The sequence below is a fragment of the Polypterus senegalus genome, chromosome 8 (genome assembly GCF_016835505.1).
Source record: "Polypterus senegalus isolate Bchr_013 chromosome 8, ASM1683550v1, whole genome shotgun sequence".
Lineage (NCBI taxonomy): Eukaryota > Metazoa > Chordata > Cladistia > Polypteriformes > Polypteridae > Polypterus > Polypterus senegalus.
Genome location: NC_053161.1, coordinates 71,560,523 through 71,577,092, shown reverse-complemented (window position 1 = coordinate 71,577,092; position 16,570 = coordinate 71,560,523). Strand labels below are relative to the sequence as shown.

At 37.4% G+C, this 16,570-nt stretch overlaps 1 protein-coding gene across 1 annotated transcript in view; it reads right to left on the bottom strand.

Annotated features, from left to right (window-relative positions):
* metap2a (methionyl aminopeptidase 2a) overlaps window positions 1-12,064 on the bottom strand; it is a 28,314-nt gene extending 16,250 nt beyond the window's left edge. Inside the window, exons 1-3 of the mRNA XM_039761256.1 lie at window positions 11,856-12,064; window positions 11,101-11,202; window positions 7,958-8,020 (exon numbers count right to left, since the gene is read on the bottom strand). Of these exons, the coding sequence (XP_039617190.1) occupies window positions 7,958-8,020; window positions 11,101-11,202; window positions 11,856-12,018 (328 nt within the window). The 5' untranslated portion in view covers window positions 12,019-12,064. The remainder of the gene's footprint in view (window positions 1-7,957; window positions 8,021-11,100; window positions 11,203-11,855) is intronic.
* Between the last annotated feature and the right edge of the window lie 4,506 nt (window positions 12,065-16,570).

Genomic DNA, 16,570 nt, shown 5'->3' with positions numbered 1-16,570 from the left:
TGACTGTTCTCAATGCTCCAGTTACAAAACGTATGTAAGAAATATACAACAGTTTTACCCTAGCAATTTTAGAATGGTCTACTATTTTGTATTCAAAATGTATTTAAATGTTTACAAACTGAATACATAAATGGCATATTATTGCAATGTAAGGCAAATCAAAATAAACTCACACTGCAGTTGCACCAGTCTTGGATTTTTACAGCCAATCTCAGTGAGAAAAATAAATCTAATTTCACATACCTTTATAGATTTCAGTGTACTATACAATTTTGGAATGCCACATTGATAAATTACAAAATCTGGACCGGAATTGCCTATCATTCAAACATTTTGAAACTTTCACTACATTATTCATTAATGAAATTGTATTTGGCAATTATCCACAAACTCATTTTCTTAACTGCTTAATGCAATTATCGCCGGCAAAGAACAAGACCCTATTTCAACACAACTGTTTGCAATGAAGAAAAATGACATTCTAAACCCAGAGAATATACTGGTAGCTTTAAAGAGGCAGTAGGCCTATTGGAAATATTATTGAAATATGTTGGCAAGTTGAAAGTTACATTACTGTTGGCATTAAAATTAACTGCACTCCATGCAAAACACCTCATGGTTTTTTCATATTACTTTTAACTTATATAAGGTAGTGGTGCACCCATTAATGAGCTAGTCTATAGTCAATATTCAGAGGTTCAGTCTGTATACCCAGCTGAGGGGTGGGCGGTACACCGGTAGAAATATTTGTGCATCATTTCTGCCGCAGTTGAGCACATCAGTAAGCCACCTTTTTTACTTGACTTTCTGACAAAGTGCACTATATGCTGATACAACTGAGGTGTTGAAAGTCCATAAAGGTTTCAAATTGCTATAGCTAAATTAAATGTTCACATGCAATTTAGTCACATAACCTACTGTGCCCTAAAACTGACTGCGTATTTGTTTCAGCAATTGAATTTTTATAAGCATGTGTACTGTAGAAAATATGTGATAATAGACCGCAGAATCAGATGGCAGTAGAGTTCTGGCTATTTTTGGTAAAAAATTGTATTTTGCTTTATTTTAGCGACTCAACCTGAAAGAGAGGGGAAAAGTGGGTTTCTGAAGTGGGGAGGGCAATGCCGTGCAAGCCAAGGTACCTTAAAAGGATGTTTGAGGAACAGAGTGGCAGGTTGGACTGTCTGACTGGACAAAGAAACTAAGGCATCTGGTGAGGTGTGAAGGCTTGTAAGGACAGCTATGCCCCTTGATGGAGGACAGTGGCATATTCTGAGCCAATCAATGGAGTCGATCTGGGTTCTTTCCTAAAAGACAAACTATCCTTTCAAAAACTATACCATGATATGATGAAACATTTTTACTTTTTGTCAAAACTTAAAACTATCAATTTTCAAAATGGTCAGTTCAAAATTGTGTGGTTATCGCACTGTCAACATACTTTCTGTATAATGTTCACATATGCATTTTACAAAGGTCCAGCGACTGAAAATAATGCAGAGATGGAAAAATTAAAGTACTGTACTACAAAACTAATGACTGCTATTCTGTGCTTCCTAAGACAAAATAAATTTGCAATGTGAATTACTTGCATGCAGATACTTTCAACGATCTATGATAATAATGTAGCCCCACATTAACCAATACTCAAAATGAGCACATAGGGCACCAAGGGAAAGGGGGTAGAAGCGTTTTACAAAAGTAGAAGAAAACTAAGTATAAATAAAGTTATAAGTAGGCAAATATAAGCATTATCTTTACATATTTTGATCCATGTATACTGAAACTCTATATATAATCTTCAAGGTTAGAAAGCATTGGAATAGAAGAAGGTCTGGTACAAAAATAAAATCATGTTTTGTACAAATAAACATTTGTTCACTATATCTTTAAAAAAATTTCCAACAACATTGATATCTGCAGAAAGAGAATTAAAGATTGAAAAGTATGCTCTCAAAATCACTTAATTTCAGTAGAGGGGTAAGTTTGAAAGCTTTCTTTAGTAGCTTGGATATAAGGGCTTGCGCTGATAGTTTCTGCAGAGGCAGTATTTAGTCAATGTACAGTAGATGCACATTTTCTTTAGTTAGTCTTTACATAAATTGTTCTTCTCATATTCACACATTTAATTGACCTGTGAAGATCGCCAGCTTTATTATTTGGTAACTAAATATCTCTCACTTAAAAATGGGAAGGGGTAAAAGGAGATATACACCATATTTCAACTTATTAAGGTTTTTTAGATAGATTTGTCACTTTTTTTGGAAGATGCCATCTCTTTCTAATTAGTAAACAGATTACGACAGAAGAAAAACCTCTCTTCACTTCACACACCATAAACAGGAAAAGCAATTTACAGGTCATCTTAAATAAGAATACCTTTGAAAAGTTAATTTCAGTAAGTCAATTCAAAAAATGAAACTCATATATTACATAGATTCATTACACACAGAGGGATATATTTCAAGCGTTCATTTCTTTTCATTTTGCCGATTATGGCTTATAGCTGATGAAAATCCAAAAATCGGTATCTCAGAAAATTAGAATATTGTGAAAAGGTTCAATATTATAGACTCATGGTGTCACACTACTCTCGGCTAATTAACCCAAAATACCTACAAAGTTGTCCTGAGCCTTTAAATGGTGTATGTCTAGTTCAGTAGGCCACACAATCATGGGGAAGACTGGGGTCCCCAACTCCAGTCCTGGAGGACCACCATGGTTGCAGGTTTTCACTCTAACTCTTTTCTTAATTAGTGACCTGTTTTTTGCTGGTATTTAACTTCTTTTGAATTAATTTTATTTGACTTGCTCTTGAAGACTCAGCCCCCTTAATTGTTTCTTTTTGCTTAATTAGCAGCCAAACAATAATGAAACAAAATGAGCCAAAACAACTGGTGTCCATCATACAATATCTGAAAATAAAGAAAGATGAGGGTCTCAAGAATCTTGATCTGCTTAGGTCTCCTAAACATTTTATCAGCGTTCTTAGAAAAGAGGAAATCAACAATTTCAGAAATGTCTGCGATTGCATAATGAGAGCAGCAGCAAGCCATGGAATTAAAGGACAGGTTTAATTAACGACTAGACTCGGCACCTGACAAAGCAACTGGCTGGAGTGAAATTGGTTGGAGTTTGAGGCCCTGACTTAGTTGGTCTTCTGTTGGATCCCTCACTTTACATTTCATTTCTGTTTGGGTGCCATTTAAAGGAAGAAATGAAGCAATTCAGGGAACAAGTCAATTAAAATGAATTCACAATAAGTTAATTAGCAGCACAAATGGGGCACTCATTAAAAAAATTGTTAGAAACAGTGGTCCTCCAGCACCGGAGTTGGCGACCCCTGGTCCAGAAGACAGTCATGAAGCCACAAAAGGTCACTGCCAAAGAAGCTAGCTGTTCACAGAGAGCTGTTTCCAAGCTTATTAATGGAAAGTTGAGTAGAAGGAAAAAATGTGTTTGGGGAGAGTCACAAGGAGTGGACTGTGACTGGAGTCAGTGCTTCAACAGCCACCACACACAAACATATCCGGGATATGTGCTACAACTAGGGAATCCATTCTCGGACAGGTTTATCCATTCACGGGAATTCGGGAATCCCGCATGTCATTCCCGGGAATTCCAGGCGCCCAGGGATGACACAGTACACGGGCATCTCACATGTGAACGGTTTTAGAACAACCAACACTTATTTTTTAAAAAAACTATTGCAATAGGTTGACACCAATAAAAGACTAACCTTATCTACAAACAGTTCATGCTGTCATATAAGTGCATGTATCTAGTTAGTTGCGGTAATAAGAGCGTAGAAAGCATAATGTGTCCAGCGTGTGGGCGTCCAGGCGAGAGCGCACATTCGTGCAGAGTAAGCCAGCCACTGATAAAGCATGCTCTGCCTCCACTGAAGTAGGCGGCACAGTCATCAGATACGGATACACTTGTTCTAAACAATGCCAGCGCTTACCGTTGCTCTGAAACCCCGGCATTTCAGATTTTACTGATGCATCCAGTTTCTTGTCATCATTCTGTGATGGCAAGTTTCTTGGCACAGATAATGCGGATACAACAGACTGACACGTTGCAATTTCAATTTGCTGTTCAAAGCTGTTGTCTGACAGATGTCAATGAAGTCTGTCCCGTCCTGGCATTCATGAGCTACAGAGAGCAGACTCCTCCCAGTCCACTGTGCTCAGTCTTGGTGGGAGCCGGGAGACTGACTGCTGCTGGTCTGTTATTGACTGAATTAAATCGGCAACACACTATACCGTGGGCCATAAAACCGTGCCACTTCATTATTTTCAACTATAACTCTTATTTCTTGATCTTATTTTACACATTTACATGCTATATATGCGAGCTTGGCCGTTCCCGGTTTCACGAGAATTGCAGCAGTTTCATTCCCGGGAATGAAAAATGTACGGGGAGCCCGGGAATGGATTCCCTAGCTACAACTGTCGCATTCCTTGTGTCAAGCCACTCCTGAACCAGAGACTGCATCAGAATTGTCTTACATGGGCTAAGGAGAAAATGGACTGGACTGCTGCTCAGTGGTCCAAAGTCTTCCTTTCAGATTAAAGTGAAGTTTGCATTTCATTTGGAAATCAAGGTCCCAGTACCTGGAGAGGCACAGAATCCAAGCTGCTTGAGGTCCAGTGTGAGGTTTCCACAGTAAGTGATGATTTGGGGAGCCATGTCATCTGCTGGTGTTGGTCTGCTGTATTTCATTAAGTCCAAAGTCAGCACAGCCATCTACCAGGAAGTTGTAGAGCACTTCATGCTTCCTTCTGCTGACAAGCTTAATGGAGATGCTGATTTCATTTTCCAGCAGGACTTGGTACTTTTGACAGTGTGGGCAGGTGCCAATACCTGGTTTAATAACCATGGTTTCACTGTGCGTGATTGGCCAGCAAACTCGACTGACCCAAACCCCATAAAGAATCTATGGGGTATTGTAAAGAGGAAGATGTGGCACCAGACCCAACAATGCAGACGAGCTAAAGGCAGCTGTCAAGGCATCCTGGGCTTCCATTATCACCTCAGCTGTGCCACAAGATGATTGATTGCCTTCATGCCCACTGCACTGATGTAAAAATTCATGTAAAAGAAGCCCCGACCAAATATGGAGTGCGTACATACTTTTTAGTAGGCCAAAATTTCTGTATTAAAAATATTTTTTGGCCTTATGTAATACTCTAATTTTCTAAGATACTGAATTTTGAGTTCTCACTACCTGTAGGCCATAATCAGCACCACGAAAATACACACTTAAAAAGATATCACTCTGTGTGTAATGAATCTATGAGTTTCACTTTTTGAATTTAATTACTGAAATAACTTTTTGATGATATTCTAATTTATTTAGATGCACCTGTAAAGCTTCCGAATTGAAGATCTGCCTAAATATCTCAATCCCATATGAAGAATTTAAGAACTGCCTCAAAAACAAAGAGAAATCAGAACTGTGTTTCCTGTTTATGATGTATGTCGATTTTTCCAGAAGCATCTAAACAATATTTTAGCAAAAAAAGGCATGCATTTGACATGTTGTTAATAAATAACTGGATAACTGACATGTGGACTATTTGACAAGAACAACAGATTTTTTTCACCCCTCATGGACGTTTTCCATATTATTAACTATTGCACTGCATTGGCTTGGTCTATGGATATACAACAGGTTAAAATGCTGTGGCTATATGGTCATGGCATGTTTACAATTCCAATTAGATGGCAATGTTAAATTTCTTTAGTTATTTGTTTAGACATGCAAGGAGAAGGTGAAGGTTGTGCAGCCTTTTTACTGATTTTACCAGTGTCATTAGGTAGACATGTTGATTTGGGTATTTCACGTATTGAAATCTGCATCTCCTTTGGTTCTTTGTTACTAGCTCCCTCAATAGCAGTCCTTTCGAATAGTTGTGTTTGCTTCAAATACATATTTTGCAGTTCATATTTTCACAAATATAGCTGCCAATTATTTTAAGTATACATAGAGTACTAAGCTATTGTCATATTGCTGAACAACAGAGTACACACAGCTCCTGTGACAACATATCGTTCTCGTTTACAATTTCTCCATTGATGCAGTCAATAATAGTATATAATCTGATCCCACAGAATGTGTTTTCTACTGCATCAGGTTATGTTTATTTTTAAAATGTGCTCTCTGCATATGTGATACACATGTCTAATATATCTTCGTAAACAGTAGCTTGCTGTCTGTTGGACCAGGTTAACGAGAGCTTTGCAATTCTAAATCACCACCTCTACTTTCAGCATCGCCTTCATGAAGCTAAATATTAGTTTAGAAATGTGACACTCACTGAGCTATGGTAATTATTCCTACCCAGTTTTAAGAAAACTTTACTCAAATCAGACAACACTACCAACTAATTAGCTCTTAGAACTTACAACTAAAACACTACCCAAACTCTGGCTAATGCTACATTTACTCTTTTACATGTTTTAATTCACCAAATGAATTCCAACTACTCATTAACTTTTTCATAAAAATGCCATGGTTTTACATTGTTTTCTGTTAAAAGTTGTATTGCTTTTACAATAAATTTTATGTCAATAAAATATACAATTTGACCAGGGTATCCAAACTTTATTATTGAGAACTGTGTATGTTAGCTTATGTTGGATTTGTTTGATCTTTTCTTCAAAAAAAAAAAAAAAAAAACCATAAAACAGATGCATGTACACCCTAGCCTTATTTAGTTTTGAAAACTATAGTTATTTTACAAGCAATTTTAAGCATGTGTTTATAAACCTACTACATTAAACTGTAATCATGTACTTGTATGTTTAAGTATTCTATTTAGACTTTGCTATGTGGCCTCCTTGCCCCTCAAAAACTTGATATACAATGTTGGAGGATAAAGCTTTATCTTCAAGTTTCAAATGAAGATTAAAATACATTTAGTTGATTAAACCAAAATCACGTAACTTTCTTTTGTTGTCAAAAATCACCTAAATCCTGTCCACTCATTCTGTATATGCTTTGTAACATCAATTTCAAAAGTATTTACATTTTATCAGTCATGTACTCAACCGTGCAACAATCTTTTCCCACACATTCAAAGAAAATCATGTTTGATGACTGATAGGCAAAGGTTTGGCCCACTGTTATTACCATTTTATATAAGCTGTATGTTGCTTATGAAAAATCATAATGCTGCATTGGTTTAAACACTCAATCCTAGAACGCCACAATTTAGTAAAGGGTAGTGCAGTAATTTGTACAATGTAAAATGTAATGTGTTCAATTGTAAATGTACAAGTACTGTGAAAAAACAGTGCTGTAAAACACTTATAAACTTCACATGCTCTCAATACATAACTGATGACAGACTTCAATAACATTCATGAGTAAATGCATTAAGAGGCAAAATGTAAATAATCTCGACATTGCTTCCCATCTTGTGTTTGAGGTATTTTACAGACAAGGGTTGTCACTTCAGTGTTTGAAGTGTTACTCAGTCGGTTTCATATATTGTATAGAGAACCTTCTCAGTTAATTTAATCAGAATTTGAGTTTACTGACATAGGGGAGAAAAGATCAGAAGACAGCATAAACACTCAGCACCAACAAGCAATTGAAGACTACTACCAACAAAATTTATCACCAAATCTGAGTAAACAGAAACTTTAACAGAATGTGATTGCTTGGTGAGATTTGTATTAACAAATAAATGGACTCCTGCCAAAGAAAAAATTACTGATGGAGTACCTAGGGGACTGTACGCTTCCATGCCTGGAACAAGTCCCTACAGTTCCTTAAACAGACAGAGCCAACACCTTTGAACATCAACAGAGCCAGGAATGTTAAATCATCTAGCCATGGTAGTGGTGAGTACTCTCACTAAACACCCAACAACTCAGTATCCCTTGATGTCAATTCTTCCCCAATGCGACTTCACAATCAAATTAAAAAACTGTAATCACAACATACTTCCCCGCTTCTTTTTCTTCTTCTTTTTCTTCTTTCCAGCTGCATCACTACCATCATCCCCATCTAGTAAAAGGAGGATAAAATAAATTGTTAATATACACCCTAAAAATATTTTTGGATGGTAAACGTTACCTTAAACAATTCTGTAGCCCACAGATAAATCACTTCTTGAAAGTTTAGACGTCCACACAATATGCAACGGGAGCATATCTGGTTTTACTTTGAATTTTTATTTAGCATTTTTAGTTTATTTCCCTCTAAACTTTTTCTACATAAAAAGGGGTAAAATTAAACTGGTGGAGGTGGGGATTTATGTCTAACTGACAGTGACTGCTTAAAATTATAATAATCAACTAACACAGTGTCATTTAAAATGTGTTGTTTTGGGCTAGCTAAGCCCCTGTTGAAAAAGTTTAAGAGCAACAGGACTTGTGTGATCCATCGATGTTTATTTGAGGTCATTCTTTCATTGCATGCCAGTCAGTCACTGAATCTACTTTTAAAATCTAGTGTAGAATTCAAACCTAGTACAAGCAGTACAGAAACCTTAGCATGCATATATACTGAAATTGCTGTACCAAGTGGGAGGAAAAAAATACAGGAAAGATACGCTGGGGTCTCTGCCATTAATTACTCCTATCTTTGCAAGTTTTTAGAACTTTAAACACAAGTATAACAAAATCTTTTAAAGCAATAAACCATACAGTTCATTAGAGTAAGTGTATACAGTATACAGTAAACAGATTGTGTCTAAATAATTTAACATACTTTTATAAACTCTATTGTAACCTAGCACCAATGAAATTTGCTAGCAATGGTTTATTTGAAACTTTTCTGTGGACTTATTGAATGCCTAGATGTTAATTCAGATCATTCTTCAAAATGAAGAATCAGACAGACATGTACGAAATGTAATATTAATGGTTACAATTTTTTTAAACCATGCAAAACCCACTTTCACCACAAAACAAAAAAGGAACCCTTAACTACCAAAAATAAAAATATGAGTATCAACAATGACATGCCAAACGTGTACAGAGAATACCACAAAATAGTACAAGAAAACGAGTTTGATCTCTAACAGTAAATTATGAAAAGACCTTGCCTAATAGTGAAAACGTTTTTTTTCCTGAAAGGAGAGATTAACTGAATAAAGCTGGTATTGAAAATGGAAGTTACGATGGCTGAAATGAACGCAAAGACAGACCAAACATAAATTGATACAATAACACCACCGATAGCAAATATAAAAAACCTGAATCATATAAAAATGATCACCACCATCCTTAACAAAAAACAAAATACAGCAAAATGGCAAAAAGCACACTAGATTCAAATATCTTTTGATGACTTTTTTTTTTTAATAACTGTACATCCAAAAGGTATGTTATACTGATTCTGACTCCCATTCATGCTCAAAACAAGCACCATCTTGCATCAATACTTCAGGTATCGGGTCACTTGGTGACCTCACTTTTGCTGGGTTCCCAAATAAAAACCACTACTCTATGATGGGCAGATGTTAAAATGTACAATATGAGAAACAATTTCAGATCATTCACATCTGAATCCTAACTGAATGCAACACTGCTTGATATGGGAACTAATCTACCCTCAATCACAAAGACTTGCAGTGGGTAATGCTTTTTCCCAACAAATCATTGTAGGTGAAGTTCCTAACCTATAAGTTATATGTTAGGCAGTGTCTAAGTAAAAGTCAGGAAATCAATAACCCCAGTCATCCAAGTCATGAACTGTTCACATTATTAACAACTGTTCACAGACGATATAATGACATCATGTTCTGGACCAGCAAGCTCTAAAACAGCTTCTTCCATCAATTTGTTGAAAACTCTGCATAGTGACAGGTATTAACCCTTATCAATATCCTAAGCCTCCCGTTCATGCAGCTATACTTTCATCTCCACATTGCATTGCAACATAATTATTTTGTGTTATTTAAATGCACTGTATAGTGTACGTATTGTTGATATGTTCAATTCTGTACTTTGTACATTATGTGTCTCATGAATTGAAACATATGTTTATTCATTAGGTGTATATCATAATGTATAAATTTTCACTCAGACTGCTACTATGCTTTACTGTTTTGGACCTAGCACACAAGTTTTTCACCCACACATGCATTTATGTTAAGTGATGTGACAGTTTAACCAGCTGAACATACCAATAAAAGAAAAAAAAAAAGTTGTTTACCAGGAAAAAGTCTGTGATGTCTGTGAACACCACTATTCATACAAAGCTCCTCAATATAATTCTCATATTACTGCATCTCAGTTCACTTTTTAAAAGACCATTAATATCCTCAAATATTGGTATCTTATAACACAGTATTTAGAAAAAAGAAACATTGATTCCTATTTGAAAACCCAGCTATACAAAATGTAATGTGTCTCGAGATATGCTATTAATTTCCCAATACTCTGCCATACTGTGCTTATAATTTTAAGAATAGTGATGTTGCCAATTAACGTGCTCTTTAAGACTCTGCAACAACACATACGTATACCAACTAATGAGACAATTTATCAGTTTGATTAACTAATTTGGTTATCAAGTTGTTCCAGCATTACATCAAAATACCTCTAAAAAATGGCAATGTTTCCTCTTCAACTGCAAGACTTGATCGTTTGTTCTACTTACCCATAACTAATAAAAGGTGCTTAATAGCTTAAAAATTAGATCACCGCCAACAAATAAACATAATATGCGTGATAATGCATTTCTAAATCATTGTATAAACCTATTGCAAAGCACAATATCTTTAAATGATCATTTTCAATCTTTCAAGCACAATAGTAACTTATGCATTAAAATGAAATATGATCAACACATTAATATGGAAACTGAATTTTAAAAGGCTTGTGTATAACAATGTGTTCGCGTATTAAAACGAAAGTATATTGTTGAACAGGGTTGTAAAACTAAACACACCTGTGTTGTGACCATTACTAACTCACCAATTTATTATTCCGACAAAATTCCTAGCGCATTGTTTCCTCTATACATAAAAAACTGCTTTAAAAGTTAGTACACACAGGCGACAGCTTCAAATAGTGAGGGATAAAAAAACACCGTAAAGCCAGCTGTAACACAATGAGTTAAGTAACAGATTTACTTGCCTTCATCGCCATCGTCATCTTTATCCTCTAAAGCTTGTTTGTCCAACTGTTTAGGCTCTTCGACGACGATGGTTGTCGTCTCCGTCACATTTCCATTGGCTACTGAAAAAAATAAAAGTATTTCGAAATCAACTTTACTTACTAACGAGATGAAGTCTTACAAACTTGAAGAAAGCGAAAGTTCTTTAAACAAATTAAGTTACGTCAGGTTTCCAAACCTCTGTTTACATGCAAGATAAGGCCACAGCCGCCCCCAAAACACCCCCCTAATGACAGCTTGCAGTGAGCGCTTTTCCTCGGAGCTCAAACTGTGAACCACGTTAGTTGCAAAGTTGCGTTTAAACCGAGTTACGTCCTGCTCATTGTACTTCAAAGGACGCCGACAAAAACAATAATTGCACGGTATCATATCACCAGTGGTCTTGATGCTGGAAGGTAAAAATAATAAAAATTACACTCAACCACACGAACACACGGACTAATAACTGAAGAGTAATTCCTGCGAGCTTTCACTATGGATGAAAACACGACAAAACACGCCGACCAACTTCAGTAACTGACAACCTCTAACGTATGCTTGAATCGTGGTTCTTGAAAATAGCATTTGGCTGATAAAACTTTGAAGTCATAAGATTACAGCTCAACACCCTGCTTAGGTACCAGCGAAGGTACGCACAAGCCATGTTGTGGGCCGAAGCTTCGTCTAAGCTTTCGGGGAATTCGTCTGGGACTGGCCTATCATCAACCACACTTACCAGGACCAGCAGGCTTGTTTTTCTTCTTCTTCTTCTTTTTCTTTTTATTGATATCCTCGGGTGTGTCTGCTTCGTCCTTGTCATCAGCGTCAAGTTCCCCATTAACGTGGTATTCCATTTGAGTATTTTCTTCTTGCTCCGGATCTCGCACCATATCTGCCATGATAGAGAGACACGGGGAGAAGAGAGCGCAGGGGGTGACGGGAGAGAGCAAACGCGAACTCTCAGTTAGTGCGCAGGCGCAACTGCTCTAATGCGTCGGAATCCTCTTCGTGGTGGAATACCGTAAACATACGACGAGGTAGCAAAGTTTTTACTTCGCGGCCGGGATTCGGATAACCCATCAATAACAGAATGACTATTCTTTTTTTGCCGTTCATTTATGTTTTTGTCCCAAAGGAGTTTTAAATCTCTTAAAGATTATTCTACTTGTCCCGACTAGATTAACAATGACAACTAACTAGACAGACAATGCCAGCCTTCCCTATCAAAAGTGTGCAGCAGTTCTAGGGGATTTCCAAATGCCCCCAGGCTAAACGAGAGATGCAGGCTCCCAAAGTTCAGTGACAGCCAGATAAGGAGTTTACAAAATGAAGTAACCTGCAGAATCACACATTGTGTATGTTTTAAGACTTTAATCTGAATTACTTTAAACCGTGGGACTTGATATATATCATTTTTTGAGTTCTTGGGAGTGGTGGCTCTGAGGCTAGTGACCACCGGTTTGATTCGCGTAATCGCCAGAAGGTACTCTACTCCACTGGGCCTTTGTGCATGGCCCTCAACCATGTCGTTAACCTGCATCCATCCCTAAAAGCAGGTCCTCCAACTTTCAGGGAAAACTCGGTGGTTGGGCACAGAATTGGCACTCCAGCAACTGTAAAAAAAAAAAAAAAACTTCCAGTGTGGTGCTGAGTCGTCACCCGTTGTACGGCTGCACTTGGGACCCAATCCGGGTGATTCGTCGTGTGGTGGGTGCGGCAACACTGTAATCGGCACATTCTCCCAAACTTGGGTAAAAAAGCCTACTACCTGCGAATGTTATTTTTTTAATTTGATACTTTTAACCAAGGCGATATAAATCAGAAATTCATAGTAGCATAGACATCTGTATGCCTCAAAGTCTGAAGCTGTGGTAGGTAAAGTGACTTAACAATGGTTGCGCAGCGGAACTGTAGTGAGGACTGAATTACCGCCTTTATATTGCGTCCTTTACCTTAGCCAATAGTTCCCACTTCTTTTTTTGTGCAGAAATGCAGGCATATTTCAGCAGCACACATCCTGATATACATGGTGACGCTCTATAAATATGCAGAAACAATCACAGATAATAGGCTGACTTTTGACTTAAACATAGAACAAATCTTTAGGAGAGGGTAACAAAGTCTGTTCTTTTTAAATAAACATAATTTGTATAAGTAAACAATACCATTCATGTTTATATATATTTTATCAAATCTGTTTTCATGTTTGCTTTTAGAAGTGAGGCAAAATGACACCTTTTATTAGCTAACTGAACAGATTACAATTTGCAAGCTTTCATTGCAGCTCAGGCCCCTTCTTCAGGCAACTTGAAATACAGAAACTGGAATTCCCTGTGTTTATATATACACTAGCAAAGGCTTGAAAACCTTTAAGTGGGTCATCTTCAATGTCAAAAGTGAAAATATTTCTCTAGCCTAAGATTCATTTAGCAGGGGAAGAGACTAGGGTGTGGTACAGTGTTAACCATTATGGATGTAATGAGAAGTCAAACAAAATGACACATTTTATTGGCTAACTAAAAAGATTATAATATAAAAGCTTTCGAGGCAACTCAGGCCCCTTCTTCAGACAAGATGTAATACAGAGACTGAAATTCCCTGTGTTTATATAGACACTAGGATAGAAACCGCATTGGAAAAATAAATGTTTTAAAAGCTGTCATTTTGCTTGATTTGTCATTGCAGGGTAAGAGAACAAAGCATAGTCAAGATCTTTTGATAAGATGTCCAACAAAGTGTTTTTAGTTTTTGATGAGTTTTTAATACAATGTGGATCTGTAATCAAACTGGTTCAGTTAGAGAAATGTAAATTGTTCTCATATCTGGTCATAAAACCTTTGTCTCTATTTAAACATGTAATGCGTTAAATTTTAGCATTAGTTTAACTTCCCTTTCTTTTCTCTCCTGCTGTGTCCAGAAGTTGCCTATAAGCACTGTGACTTTAAAATATTTCTCACAGTGTCCATTGTTGCTGAAGTGACCTCCTACAGGAGCATTTCTGTTGCCATGCTTAAAGTGGGACCTGTATAAATTATTTTTGGTGGTTTATCTAGTTTCTTCCATGTTGAATGTAGTGCTGGGACATTTTATACATAGAATTAGGTAGACCACATTAGATGATCTGCAGGGAAATGATCCATTTATGCAACATTCTTGTCAGACATGTAATATAACTACACAATCTTTATTATAAATGTGAGCACAGGTTTTACATCTTTTCTGTAGGCAGGGAGATATACCAGTTTATATTGGTTCACTCAGGGAGCTTCAGACAACTAATTGCTGCTGGTTTGATGGCTGTCTGAATGCCAGGAGGGGAGGCACTGGGAATGCAACTCTCAGCGTGTCATCATTATTTATTATTGACTGAAGTTCATGTTTGCCTTAAAACCTTAGGTTTAAGAGCACCTACCATCGAAATGAAACTGTCAAAATCTGTAGCAAAATTATTTGTTTGCAACAGTATGCTTCTCTTTTTTAAATCACAAACAAGAAGGAAAAATGCTGACTCAATTCCATAAGACAGTATCCATCCTTTGTTTCCTAAGTTTCATTTCTTGCCATCAGTCTGTAGATTTAGAACCCATGGTGTCAAGAGCTATACATTAAAGGACTTTTTTTTCCCTAGAACTTAAATTTTAGTCATTTTTGGATCCCACTGAATTTCCTACTGAATTTTGAATTATTATTCGGTAATGTTTGAGTTAATTATTCTTCTTTGTAGAACTCTTATGGATGTGGGTGCTGAATGTTACAATGGTTGTCTTCTTTTGGATACTTTTGTTGAAATTAATCACAACAGACGTGCTAGTGCTTGGTTCTAAAGGTGAATGTGCTGTGTGTGTTGATGGCCAGTCTATCATACATAGTACTGTAAGAGTCTTAGATGTCTCTTTAGTAATGCCAGAACTACCATATAGGCAAACCAGGTGGTCACCTATGGCTGTAATCAGCATGCCCAAGGTCCATGAGGGCAAGGGGCCTTTTCAACAATTACCTACCCTGCTTGATAAAATGCCATGTGCCGAAATCACTAAGAAGGACTCCCATCCCGATCTTCAATTTGAAATCCATGAAACCATGCCTCACACAAAACCTCAAAGTGGAATAAAACACCTCACCACTCTGCGATCTGCAATTACTGTATGTGTATAATAATTGCCTTCAAGACTCCATGGTTTGGGCATATTTTCAATGTTGCCTTGGAAAGCAAAAAATCTAGAACTGGTCCTGCTCTTTATATTGTAATCTTTCATTTGATACCCATATTAATGTAATATAGAAATTTTGCAAAACAGAAGTATTGTTACGGAGCTGACGGGTTGTATCAACAAGGTATGAGTGACCCATAGTATGAGCTGACTTTCCATCATCTGTGCCTGGGGAACCTATAAAAACCACAAGCCTGCAAAGTTGTATGTTTTTCCAACTTGATGCAGATTAAAACTAGCTTCCTTTTAGGGATAGGGAGCCACCTAAAAGAGCCATTAAAAGTGTAAAAGAATCCATCCTGGCACTCGGTGTGGGCACAACTCTGGTGTCAGAAGCAGGATAAAAAGAAGACCTACAACATGATTTAGTAAAGCATCAAGGTTGCAGTGGACTTGCATGGCTCTTCTGAAAAGTTGCTTAAGAGTTCTGAGGCTGAGATCTGGGATCTGTGGTGTCATTTGCACCATCTGTAAAGGGGGGGAAGACCATGGAGAGACCACTACCTCTGCAGCTCCACCAACGCTTCTCCATCTGCTAAGGTCCACTGGCCTGGGTACACAGATGACAAATAAATATGGAAAGTGTGGCAGATCAAGTTGCCACTGATCCCAGCTGAACCATGTGAAGCAGGGCTGGTGGCAAAACTAAAGAGGCAAAGCATGAGGTAGATTGCAGATACATTACAGAGAAGCAGTGGAGGAAGATTCTCAAAGCATAGATTTGGACCAAGAATGGCGTTTGCTGTATCAGTTTAATGAAGAAAAACAGCTGAAAGACAGGTACATCTGCAGTTCCACACAAGGAAACCCCTGCTAATATCCTTTGGTCACTGGCTGCTGAAGAAACAAAGACCACAAAGCCATTTCAAGAAGTTGTGCTCCATTTCAAGGAGCTGGAAGTGGTTGCTGGGGATAGCGACTTCGAAAGGAGAGCTATGTAACAGCACTGAATGAGCCAGGAATGAGTCACCCATAACATGATCTGGCATTCCATCAGCAGCAGGAGGGGTTCCCATAAAAATGGCAAGCCTGCATAGTCACAAACAGAATAGCATCTAGTGTGGCAAAGGCAAATAATCCTTTTAAGGACCACGAGCCACCTAAAGAGCCATATAAAGAGCAAAAGGATGTGTTCTGGCACTTGCTGTTGGCGCTACAGTATGTTATGTCAAAAAACGTATCAATGCATTTATTACTCCTAGATTGGAGTACTGGCATGCCTTGCTTTGTGGCTGCATAT